We start from the raw sequence: 13,086 nt of genomic DNA, 5'->3' as shown, positions 1-13,086 counted from the left end.
TGCAGCAGGTCGACCACCTGACAACCTCAAGGCAAGGTATAACCATTACACATGCAGGTACCACGGCAACAAACAACAACAGGAGCCAGGCAACTGCAGGTACCGCAGCAATGAACGCCAACTGGAGCCACGAGTACAGAAATGAGCAGCAAATCCTCAACGACCCACATGCTACCTTCAACCTCAACCAAACAGGTATGTTGTCTGACAATGCAAGAACTACACCATCGACACTACTTCAAAATCAGGCAACGAATATTGACATCTCCACGGGCGGTATCACCATCACTCTCCCAGCACTATTACCAGGCTCCCGATGCTACACTGACGCATCCACTCTACCTGATCAGATAGCGCCTCTTATCTTTGAAGAGAGCTGGTCTGGGAATTTTTATAATTAATACACAGGTGCATCCACCACAGAATATTTACATCAAGGCAGCCATTTGCGATTCTACATCAGTCATTATGGCCGAAGCAGCAGCCATGGCCCTGGCTGCAGCCGTATTAGATCGGCTGCAACTACAACACACTAATTTCCTGACGGACAGTCAGGACCTGGTGAATTTCTTCAACTCTGCAGATCACTCCAACCCGCCGGACTGGAGAATCAAACACCTAACTCAGGTGTTCATCAACTACACCCAACACAGAAGTACAAGCACCTTCAAGATACGGAGTCGTCAAAATCAAATTGCGGACACGTTGGCAAGACACGCACTCCATCTAATGCTGGATACTCCTCCAAATTTCTCATGTACTTGTTCACACTCAGTACATGTAAATCAGTGCACGTTGAGAGATGCACTGCAATATGCACTCCTGGACTCTGTAATGGTGCTAACAGCTTCATGCTGTTGAAATAAAATCCGTTTATTGTCCAAAAAAAAAATACTACGGGGCCTTCTGTGGCGAAAGAGGGAATCACAAGTACCATGGAAACATCTAATAACACAGTTGATCTAGAATGGAACATCTGGTACAAGTACAACATCACTGCGAGCACCTGTCAAATTCACGAAACAACAATTAGAGGTACAACATCTGTTCTACATTATTCACACACTGGTTATTTAATGGAACAACTGCAATTTGAGGTACAACATATGTTCTACATTATTCACATACTGGTTATTATTCAATGAAGCAACAAAGATTTGAGGTACAACATCTATTCTAGTTCTACATTATTTGCTACACTGGTTACGCACATCGGTTCTGAGGGTTATAGGAGAAATCGATTGGCAGCTTCTCCAACTTTAGAACCAGCACTTGCGCCACCGTTGCCCTGAGATGATACATCCGTTAGGAAAATATGGATGAGTTAGATGGCATTATGAAGAGTTTAAGGAAAAAGGTTTGAACATCCTGAAAAATTATTCAAGGCTAACCTTTACACAGACATAGATGTAGTGGACATCAGGTTTCGGGCCAAGTGCAACTACTGATGTGCTATCGTCATCTAAAGGCAATGGTTTTGTCAGTTCCCATTTGTTTTGATTAGAACTTTTTTCCCATCTTTCTGCAATAACCCCAGTATATTTATAGTTGTAAGCACAAGCATTTTACCATGGCGAAATGAAAAAAAGAGCTCCTTTGGAATACATTCGTGAATCTAAACATTACTTTGGATATGAAAAAAGGTCAATGTGATTGGAGCTCTGCAGAGGTGCAGTTAAATTGACCTGATGGTGGGTAACTAACCTATGACATGGAGCTTTACTGTCCAATTTTCCATGTCCTTCAAGAGACGCAAGCGGTAACTTGGATCCCCATAAGTGATCTAAGGCATTACGGGACTCAGAATATTGTTAAAGAGCACAAAATAATTACATCTTTAAAAAATCAAATAGTTCAGGTTACCAGCATGTAGACACCATTTTCCTTGAGGATTCTGCATACATAGAAGCTGTAGTCAATCAAGCAATATATATCATGGTTAAATATCAATCAATGTATTCGTTACCTGTTGACCTCCTCTAGCATCTTCGTTGCATTCTCTTGGGAATTTTGGCCACACTGGAATACAAGAAATGCTGTTGAGTATCACACTGGGAGAATGTCAAAGCATCCTGGCAAAAGTTCACTCACCATAAGAGAATCTAGTGTTCCTGCAAATGATAAAAGGGGTTAGAAACTAATGCCATGTTCCGGTATCAATGTACAGATGATAGCAGTTGCTTCCATAAAGCTGTCAAGTACTGCAATGATAATGGTACCTTTGTCAATAACAGCATCAAATGAACCAGACTCAAAATCTGACATGTTCTTTACATCCATCTTCATGTCTTGCCAATCAAGGGATATAAATGATATCAGATTATGTGGGATATACTGCAGAGGTACTCAAGAACAGAAGGTTGGGAACAAAGATCATACATTTAAGTTGAGGCTTATCGTGGTATTTCTTCTTCATTTGCTCAATTACCACAGAAGATATATCGATGTTTACAACATCTTGATAACCATCATCGATCATGTTTTCACCAAATACTGTGACAATCAAAAGAAGATAAACCACATAAGTAATTCCACTAGGCCTGAAGTAATGTAGCCATCTTGTGGTTAGTATTTGTGGTTAAATTGATCATTAAAATTAATAAACGAAAGCACATCTATGCTTGCAACTAATGACAATATGAATCCTCAAGCAAAGCAAGAATTGATGGACATATGATCATGCAACTTCAAAAGGAGTAAGGATGGCATTTCTTATTGAATAACCTATGGTCTGTTGGCCCCTAGATCTCCGGCACGGGTGAGCCGACCGCTCACCGACGTTGCCGACCACACACTATGGCTAGAGGTAGAAGAAGGGAGGGAGAACATAGCGCGCACACACACAGCAGAAGCACCAGCGTTGGTCAGAGCTCTGCGGAGGAGATGGCAAAACTGAACTCGCTCTCTTTACCGAATGGCTCTCCTGCCGCACTGTAGCCACAGCAGGGGCAGACGCCAAAGTCAGCCCTGCTGTCACATCTAGTCACTGTAGCAGCATGGCAGCCTGACATGTCTGTGCACTAGGATTAGATGGGTAGAGTTGTATATATAGCTTCCCACTGCAACTCAGTAAAGAGAGCGAGTTCAGTTTTGCCATCTCCTCTGCAGAGCTCCGGCCAAGGCTGGTGCTTGTGCTATGTGTGTGCGCTTTTTTCGCCCTCCCTTCTTCTACCTCTAGCCATAGTGTGTGGTCGGCAACGTCGGTGAGCGGTCGGCTCACCCGTGTAGGGGAGCCCTTTCAGCGCCTGCCCCTGCTGCGCGTATAGAGGAGAGCAGCAGATTACTTAACATGGTCCACCCAGAAAAAATAATTACAGAACCCAGCCATTTCCATACCTAAGAATGCAATCTTGGTTTAAACAAAAACTGGTTGAAGATGAATAGTTCTCAGGTGATACAAGTCATTCAGTCCCATATTTTGTACTTTTTCGACTTATTCTTGAACCAGTCACAGGTGAATTAAGTCAATAAATCAATCTAAGATCTCTAACTGCATTCAAAGATCAATGCTATGATTTATTTAAATAATACTAGTACAGTTTTACTCAGAGTGATTTAGGATGAGTTTGCACGAATGTGCGCGTAGCTTCTTTGTTACCGTTTAGAACTCCACTGTACCTCTACAATGATATCACTTTCCACTTTATAACAACAAAGTTCACATTTCAGTTACGTGCACTAGAAGGTTCAAATACACAGAATTAATTAGTATGTCCAACAAATGTATAAAATCATAAGCAAACTTGCAACTTCATGTCATGTGGGTGAAAACCCTAGGTTCGTGAAGTTTGAGAGAAGTGAAGTACAATGCACTAGCTGCACTCTCAGTTTGCGAATTAACCAGACACACTAGAGACCAAACCTTGCCAGATTTCATGACAATCATGGCACAGGGGCAGGATGGTACCTGGCTCACAGAAATGCAAGGGCTCTCAATGAAATACTTGACTGTCATGGTGCCCTCTTTTACTTATATAACCAAAACATTGGCAATGTTTAAAAACAAGCCACACTGAAGGTCTGGTCTGGAGGGTAAGGAATATACTTATATACAGGACGTACGCGAGTGAATTAGGGCGGACTCATTGTATTTCTTCTTCAATTAAGACATGAGGTGGTCAAATGTCATCCAATCAGACCCTTTCAATAGAAATGGTTAGTGCAGAGTTATTCGAGAACGGAAGGGTTCCTAGTTCCTACAGGACGGCGACATTGCGCACCACGCTCACCTAACCAACACAGCCAACATCTCCGAATCGCACATCCGTCTCCACAGTAACAAGCACTCGGGAATACACGCGACAGAAGAGACCCGGGAGAGGAAAATGGAACAATGTATGAACAAGCGCCGCCGACCACTCAGGCCACGGCCTCCCTCCTTCCCCCGCGAGGAGGAGGATAAGCAATCTAATCCCGCTGGCCCACGGACCGAGGCACCCGAAAGGAAGAGCGACTCACCGGAGTTGCCACACCCGACGAGGAGGAGACGGTGGTGCGGCGCGATGTAGAGGCGGAGCAGCGGCGCGAGGGCCGGGTACTTCTGGTACCAGTCGAAGGGCCCGGCCTCCTTGCGGTAGCGCTCGTCCCAGTACCAGGCCTCGCCGTACGCCTGCGACGCCGCCGCCGCCGCGCCGCCACCCGTCATACCGCCCGTCGCCGCCGCCACCGTACTCGGATCTGGGCTGGCCTCCGCCCGGGAATGGCGCCCGCTGTTTCCGGAGCCCGAGCCTAGAGGGTTCCTCCGGAGTCCGCGAGACCGAGACGCGATGGGGTGGAGGAGGAAGCGGTTTTAAAACTGGATAAGGAATCGTGGCCTGGGGCCCGCCGGCTCGGCCTGCTAGGCGGAAAACGAGAAGTGTTGGGCCCTGGCTGCGCGTCTGGGCTTTTGCCTTTGGGACACGCCCTGCTCGTCCACTGCACGCCTGCCGGATCGATCGTCAGCCGGCCAGTGGTCTGCTAGACTGCTACTGGTCTTCGCCTGACTGAACGATGGCCTGGTTCTCAGCCGAGGAGATGGCTAAATATTTTAAGGGCAGTTGGCTTTTGTTAGCGAGAAATTTGCTGGTTCATGCTAGCCAAAACTCACAGGCTAAAATAAACAGCTTAACTATCTCTTCTCTATATAGGATTCGTGCACCAAAAGCGAGAAAACCGTCGTGCCACGTCGCCCGCTAAGCTGAGAGCCGTTGGATCGGGCGAGAAAGCGATCTGGTCCGTCCGATTGCGGATCGGTCGGGTCTCGTACCCGCTTTATCGTCAACCCAAGCCAACGCGAACCTTCGTGCAGGCCGATACTTTGCCCGCTCCCACACCTCCCTCCTCCTCCCAGCGCGAGCGGGTGCGGGCGCGGCGTTCCCGGCGAGACTGGCGGCCCAAACGGCCCCGGCGACCCTGGAAACATCATTCATGTCACATATTTCTCCCATTTTAATTTGTTTTTTTTTATCTGTGCTTTACACTTACATATTCATGTGTTTTGCTAATTGATATATGTGCATGATTCATTCTGAAAAAATCCATAGGACCTGTCTACCCTCTTCCAAGTCTATGGTGTCTTCTTTTTTCAACATAGAGTTTGGATATAGTTACTAACATGTGACATCTGGTTCCTTCAAGCACTAATGCTTTCTTAGAGGTTCAACAAAAAAAGTACCTTCTTCTTTAACTTGGTTATCATGGATCATAAACATTGAATTAAGTAGTCCTATTATTTTTAAAGTTAAATTTTACTCCAATCTAAAAAGAAATGTTCTGTTAATTTATCATTCACCTCATAAAAGTTTAAGCTTCTTAATTCCAAGACTAGATGGCTTGTGTTTACATACCAAAATCAGAGAACTAATTTTTCACATTTTTACCACTACTCTTGAACAATATGTTGAATAAACGCAAACCCATGATATGATATGGAATCATGGTAGCGACTGTTTTAATTGTGTCAAATGTTGTATGGTTTACTGCTTGGGACTGCATTTCAACCATGCCTTTTGTGACTAGACTAGATAAAAAAAATGCTATTCCTTAACCTTTCGTTGCTAACAACAGGCAACACAATCAGCTGTGAGTCGCAACAACCATATCAACTGGCTATTAGATTTGTTTAATGCAATTTCTATTATTTCTATGGACTTATCCAGATGCGTGCGATCCTCAAGAATGGGGAAAGAAATCATTTTCATTTTTCTCTGAATCCCAGTAGGGGGTCACAAACCTCCTGTAAAAAAACTCTGAAGCTTCCTTGCTTCGATCTTTCTTGCGTACGTGCGTGAGAGGTTCTTTCTTTCTTTTGTGCCATGGTCGTTGGCTAATTGATTTCCATTCTACGCAGGTTAGCTGGAACAGGACATGAGCAAAATGTGTTGATTAATTAATGTTTTGTGGATTTCAGTTCTGATTCTATTTTAGTTTTTTTGCACGTGAATTTCATCTCCATATCCTAATTTAGGCATTTGATATTTCTTCTGTTTGATGGATTTTCCATGCCATACTTGCTTGTAGCACGCAACTGCTGATGATTGGTTTGATTATGATAAATCGGTTTTGTGCTCCATGCCATGACTCTATCCAGGGGCAGCGGTGGAGTCAGCAAAGGGGGCGGCTAATGATGCAGAGCATAGGCAAGCAACTCACCTTCAGCTCACTGCCTATGCCAAAGAGATTGTAACAAAGTGTTAAGTGGTGACCGTGATTTCTAAATGTTGACATCTGATCTCTTTACTAAAATTGATTTTTTGTCCAATCCGTACCAGCATCTCTAGAGGAGTACTGTCAAATGTCCATAGCAAAGGTTGTAAAGTCTCTCTGCTGCTTTTCCTGCTTTTTATATTTCTCAAAGACCATAAACTCACTTTGGAGTTCAGAAAACATACAATATATTTAAGTACAACCACATTTTATACGTCGATCCTACTTATTTTTCTTCATGTAGTAATTTTTAAGGATTCATCCTACTATGATTTAATGCGATTCTAATTATCTGTAGGAATGTCCATCTCTTTACCTCCTTTGAAATGCCTCCATTTCTAAAATATCATTATGATTGGAATATCCTACATTAATGTGTATGCAGTCCTTTCTAATCCACGTTGTCATTGCGAGGTAGCCTAATACTGGCAGCTGCGCGGCAACACCACGCTTAGTTTCTAGTTAAGTTGGTTTTGAAAAACTAGAAACATAGTTTTTCTCTCACAACAAAACAGTTTCAGCTGGCTTATAAGCTGTATAAACCAAAAGCCGAACAACTTGACGGCGTTTGAGTAATAAATATACTAAAAGAGTTTTTCTAGTTTTTTGTGTGCTGATAAAGTAAGAGTTTACCCTCGTCTAATAAAAATCCGACAACAACATTGCCGTTTTTCAGAAAAAAGAAACTAAGAGTTTATTATAAAAAAAAGCAATAAAAAAGGCTAGCCGCCAAAAATCAAAAGCTAGAAACTCGGCTTTTGAGCCAAAAGGCTAAAAGCTACACTTTCCCTAGATCATATTGAATTTGGATAGGAATTATTTTTAGAATTCAATTAGAGCATCTTCAAGAGTTTGGTAAAACAACTCCCTATCTTAATAATTTAGCAAAAAGGAAAAAATCTCCATTAAGACAGTCTCCAACAGACCCAACCCAAACACAAGATGCATTCATCGGTTTGCGTTGCGCACAGTAAAAAGGTCCGTGACCCATAACCTCCCTTCTCCAACAGCGGACGCAACAGAGCATCCTCTTCCCTTCCTCCTCTCGCAAGCCCCGCCGCCTCTTCCCTTCCTCCTCTCGCACACAGGCACATCCCCTTCGTCACTGATGGCGGCGGCCTTTGGGCGGCGGCACGACCCCGATGGGGACCGAGGACGCCATGGCTGCGCCATCTCCCAGCGACGATGGGAGCGCCTCCCTCCCCGCCGAGCCGCCGAGCAGATCCCACCTCCCTCCCCGCCGAGCGCCGAGGTCGCCGGCGACTCCGTCCGCAGGCCTGCTTGGCCAAGCGCCCCCGTCCGCGGTGCCGCCTGGCCAAGCGCCCCCGTCCGCGGGCCCGCCGGCGCCTCGGTCCGCCTCGCCGTCGTCGTCCGCGGGCTGCTCCGACCTCCTCCCTCCGCTCCGGCCGGCCTCCTCGACTCGCTCCTCCTCTCCTCCCTCCGCTCCGACCTCCAGGCGGAGGTGGGAATCAGCGCCGCGCGCCTGGGCGGATGGCTGGCGGGAGTGGGAGTGGGGGTGGGAGAAGATGAGGGAGAGGGAAAGGTAGGAGGACCCCGGCGCCGACCGCTTCTCCCAGATTTGCGTCGTGGAGAGAGGCGATGCGTTTTTGCGTTCTGGTTCATCCGCTACGCAAAATGGGTGTCCTGTATGCGTCTTCTGTTGGAGCGCGTTTCTTTCAGCGAAAACACTATGGGGAACGCATTTTGCGTTTGCGTCGCTGCTTGCCAACTCTGTTGGAGACAGTCTAACAGTTTGATAAAAGAGCTCCTTACAAATAAAAAGTTATCAAATATCTTCATCAGTCCATAGATTTTTAAAGTCGAGATAACTCCCTGCCTCTCCTTCTTGGACCTATTTTCACGGCACTTCTCGCGCAGCCCTTTGGTCCGGCTATTGCGGGTATGTACCTGCCTCCATCGCCGCCGCCCTGCAGCTCAACGCCGCCGCCCAGTGCTTGCCTCCGTCGATGTTTATTGATCTTGGCATGGCCTGCTGCCTTCACGTGTGCATGGCCTGCTATCTTCACGTGTGCTCACCGCTTGGCCGGCGGAAGGCATGGAAGCTAGGCACGCCTTGCTGGCCGTACGCAGCTGGCCGAGCCAATCGTTGGGATAGGATCGGTGCTCGCGTCAGTGCGGTGCTGAGAGTAGATGCAATTTTCTTTTCAATTTTTTATGAACAACACAATAAACCAAAAAAAAATGTGAGCCCTGCTATAATTTTTTAGAAAGTTACTGTTGACACTCAAATTAGATCTAAGCCAATTTAAATAGACCCATAACAATTTTGGCTCAATATAATGAAAACTTTATAAAGCGACATGATAATAGTACCACGTTGATTTTTCTTTGGGATAAGACAACCCCTACCCCTTATAAAATAGGGAACGTATCCTGTGCAAACCAAGCAAGCTGTGCAAACTTGCAAACTTTCAATCAAGATCGTAGGATCCCATCCGATGGCTAGGGAGAGAGGTGGGGTAATTTTACAAAAAAACGCCCGCCAGCGCTCAGTCCGTTTTGCAAAAAAGACCCCATACGCCCTCAGTCACAACGCGCCGATCCCCTCTTTCTTCTCCCCCGTCTCGCGAGTCGCGATTGGGGACGGTCCTCCGATACAGCCGGCCGCCAGAGGAGCCGCCCCCTTGCGCTCGTGCCCTCCGCCGGCCCGCTCACGCCGCCCGCCGCTCCCGTGCTCGCCGTCCGCACAGGCTTCGCCGGATGGAGATGGCCTTCTGCCACGCCCGCCTCAACGCCGCGGGGCTCCAGCTTCCACCACGACCAGGCTCCGCCGCGCCGGGCCACGGCCACCCTCCTCCACCTCGCCCGCCACGACGCCGTGTCGGAGGCGCTACGCCGGTTCCTCGCCGGTCTCGGGGTCTCCTTCGTCGAGTCGGGCTCTGCGTCGCTCGGGGACTTTGGATGTAGCCAAGGTTGCGTAGGGTTGCCTAAAAGTGCAGGTTCTGCGACCATGAAGTACATGTAAAAACTGTATCTCAGTTGCTCGGTGCTGTGTAATGCCATTGGCAATTGTACCTTCTGTGTGTAATGCCTGAACAAAAGGATGTTTTGATGTCCAATTTGTCTAAAGCTAAAGCTAATATGTACTACATTCCTCCTTGTCATATTGTTTTGTAACCCTGTGAAATGCCAATGTCAGATTCTTTGTTTTCTTTTTCATATAGAGTTATACTTCATCTTTGTTTTCTGATTGGTTTTCTAATCTCTCTTTTGCTGCATCAGATATAGTTTTAATCAACAAACATACTGGAGTACAGTCAAATGTTTCAGTTTAAAATTCCAGAAGATTCATAGGATAGATTCTGAAGCAAGAATGTTGCATATCAATTGTGCAATCCCTCCTGGAGTACAGTCACAACTATTTTGGACTGTACATATGACAGCAGAACATAATAATCGCAGAAAGAGCATGCTGATTGTAGCAAAACTCAGCAAAACTCACACACTGAAAATTAGCACTAGTACAAAAAGGTGTTTACAATCAGCCAACAACGTTGTTTGGGCAATTTCGTGCATCATGATCCACTACTAGCTTGCATTTTCCTCACTTCCGTTTTCTTGGTGCCTTCTTCTCCTTGCTCTTCTTAATTCTTTTGCACCGCCCTTTGGACTTGATATTATTTGGTGGATGTATCTCGACTTCATGTGGAATTTTGCTACCAAGGAACGATTCAAACTCATCCTGTTTAGTAACTGTAGCAGCAGGAATGATCTTTTGGAGAGGTTCTACAAGGTTGGATAAACTAGAATATAAAAACTCCATCCCTTGTTCAGAGTTCTTGGCCATTTGGATAAGATCTTCAAACTTGTTGCGTGAATCTGAAATTTTTTTTCGCATTGCCACCTCCTTAGGATCTTCAGCCTTTTCATCCAGAAGGTTACCTTCGTCGTCGAAGAACACTTCTCTGTGAAAATAAAGATCTGATCAGCACTATTGCACATAGAAAAACATTACATTCATAGAACAAAACAAAACAGCCGTATAAACTCACCTTTTACATTTTTTCTCCCATCTCTTCATAATATAAATCGATGGTATCTCATTGTGCTTCTCGCCTCTAAGCACTTGTATAATATGACGGCACAGGATGCCATAGGACTCATATAATTTACAGGAGCACGTACTAAACATGTTTGACTTGTTCATCTGAACCACTCGCTCTCTTCCAGATAGGCTGCTGATGGTGACAAATTTCATATCTTCGGACTCCGAAATCCCTTGAATAATGCAATGGTCTCTTGCAACTATGAGTTGTTCCTGAAACTTACTGAAAATTTCATGTGTATATATTGCACTACATTGCTTCTCCATGGCCCATGGTGTCATCAATTTAGGATTGGTGTGAAGACTTGCATTGTCGGCTTTCAACTCCTCTTGGCGCTGGCACTCCAAAGCTGTGTCAAACCTTAGCCAAAACTCAACAAAGGTCAATTTTCGATGAATGAAACGGTTAAAAAAAGAATTTGCACTCTCCGATCGTGATGTAGTCCTAAGGATTCCTGCTAGAGGTATGTCCATAAAGTATGCTGGAATCCATGATTCTCGAATATCAAACTTTGTGGAAAACCACTCATTTCCCATGAGCCCATATGTTGTCATGATAGAATTCCATTGAGTCTCAAACTCACACGAATTCTCGGAGCCCCAAACACACTTGTGTAATGTACGCCAGAACTCATCATCCTCTCTTATGGAGGGCCCGACCTTCTCAGGTACCTTTTCCATGATATGCCACATGCAAAGTCTATGAACTGTATTTGGTAGAATCTGAGCAATAGCAGCCTTCATGCTCGCATCTTCATCTGTTATGATTAGATGAGGTGCTACTCCACCTGTAGCCTTAAGAAAGGTCTGAAACAACCATACAAATGACTCGATCTTTTCATCAGCCAAGAATGCTGCCCCAAGGAAAACACTTTGCAAGTGATGATTGACTCCAGTAAATGGCACAAACTTCATATTATATTGGTTAGTGGTATATGTTGAATCTACCGAAAGCACATCACCAAAAACACTACAGTTTTTCCTGCATGTGGCATCTGCCCAAAAGACACGAACAAGTCGTCCTTGCTCATCCACCATAAACTCATAAAAGAAGGCAGGATTTACTTCCTTCTTCCGCTCAAGTTGTCCCACAAACATTTGTGCATCAGCATCCTTGATTTTGCTCCTCAAGTCACGATAATAGTTCTTCAAATCCCTCAGCGTGCAACCAATATTCTGAAATCCACCGTCACTGACTTGGAGAAGTCGAAATGCCTAGGATGTGCCAATGCTAGCCTTATGACAATTGAACAAAGTACTCTTTGCCCTCTCACTAACTTTACGGTTGGATCTTAGCAAGTGCCTTTTATCTGGCGACACAAATCCATGGCTGTGCTCCTCAACCATTGAATGTATTCGATACTTCTTGTCACTGCAAAGCTTGACAACAATATGTGCCTCACAGCCACATCTGGTTTCCATCACATTTGGTGTCTTCCTTTTTTTTCCGGATTGATCACTAACATCTTGTACGATCTCCTTTCTGTACCCTGCCCTTGAACAACAAAACCGCTTGAATAATATTTCCTCATTTTGCTTCTTGTGCTGACCAACACGAACAGAGAAACCAGCTTCGTGTGCATACGATTTATAAAATATCTCCACATCTGTGAGTGTATCAAATATCATTCCAACCATAGGCTTCAAATGTTCACCGTCCACTACACGCAAGGACAGTATCAATGATCAGATCAGATCAATTTCTATCAATGAAAATCTTAAAGAACAAACTAACCACGCCATGAAGGGCTGCCACTTCCAAGTCCACAGTGCGCGTGCGTGCGGTCCATGGCGTCGCGTGTGCCAGAGTCCATGGCTTCGTGGGCGAGCGGCGACTTGCGGCCGTCGAGGGCGAGCGGCAACTCGCGGTCGTCTAGGGCCAGCGGCGGCTCGCGGCTGTCGAGGGCGAGCGGGGGCTCACGGCTGTTGAGGGCGAGTGGGGGCTCACGGCCTTCGAGGGCGAGTGCCAGCCCATGGCCATCGAGGGCGGAGGGCGGCTCGCGGCCGTCGGAGTTCATGCGGTCGATCGTGTACGGGAGAACGAAGAGGCGGCGGGGCAGAAACGAAGCGACTCACGTAATGTGATTAGGGAGGGGTCATTTGAAAAAAAACGAGATTACTAAGGCTAATGGCGGGTGTTTTTTTTTGTAAAATTACCCCACCTCTCTCCCTAGCCATCGGACGGGGATCCTACGATCTTGATTGAAAGTTTGCAAGTTTGCACAGCTTGCTTGGTTTGCACAGGATACGTTCCCTATAAAATAAGGGGTACATGGCCGATTGAGTTCCCATCTATCTAATCGTCAAACAAATCAATCTACTACATCTACTCCAAC

At 45.8% G+C, this 13,086-nt stretch overlaps 1 protein-coding gene and 1 pseudogene across 1 annotated transcript; both read right to left on the bottom strand.

Moving 5' to 3' along the window:
* Positions 1-995: 995 nt before the first annotated feature.
* LOC136472861 (uncharacterized) lies at positions 996-4,766 on the bottom strand. The gene is made up of 9 exons (XM_066470571.1): positions 4,459-4,766; positions 2,380-2,493; positions 2,220-2,288; positions 2,092-2,111; positions 1,967-2,019; positions 1,864-1,894; positions 1,705-1,783; positions 1,392-1,522; positions 996-1,288 (listed from the first exon to the last, which is right to left on the bottom strand). The coding sequence occupies exons 1-9, from the start codon at positions 4,643-4,645 to the stop codon at positions 1,226-1,228; spliced, it is 747 nt and encodes a 248-aa protein (XP_066326668.1). The 5' UTR covers positions 4,646-4,766; the 3' UTR covers positions 996-1,225.
* Positions 4,767-10,249: 5,483 nt separating this feature from the next.
* LOC136469532 (protein FAR1-RELATED SEQUENCE 5-like) lies at positions 10,250-12,768 on the bottom strand (annotated as a pseudogene).
* Positions 12,769-13,086: the final 318 nt, after the last annotated feature.

The sequence above is a fragment of the Miscanthus floridulus genome, chromosome 8 (assembly GCF_019320115.1).
Source record: "Miscanthus floridulus cultivar M001 chromosome 8, ASM1932011v1, whole genome shotgun sequence".
NCBI classification, from domain to species: domain Eukaryota; kingdom Viridiplantae; phylum Streptophyta; class Magnoliopsida; order Poales; family Poaceae; genus Miscanthus; species Miscanthus floridulus.
The sequence above is the reverse complement of the archived record's forward strand: the minus strand, read 5'-3'. Positions and strand labels throughout refer to the sequence as shown.

Bases quoted from the DNA above. Each gene is read 5' to 3' on its own strand.
- LOC136472861 (XM_066470571.1), bottom strand. From the start codon at position 4,645: ATGACGGGTGGCGGCGCGGCGGCGGCGGCGTCGCAGGCGTACGGCGAG. The intron at 2,289-2,379 runs GTATGATCTTTG...TTGATTGGCAAG, and splicing joins CGATAAGCCTCAACTTAAAT to ACATGAAGATGGATGTAAAG. The intron at 1,289-1,391 runs GTTAGCCTTGAA...GTATCATCTCAG, and splicing joins ACATCTATGTCTGTGTAAAG to GGCAACGGTGGCGCAAGTGC.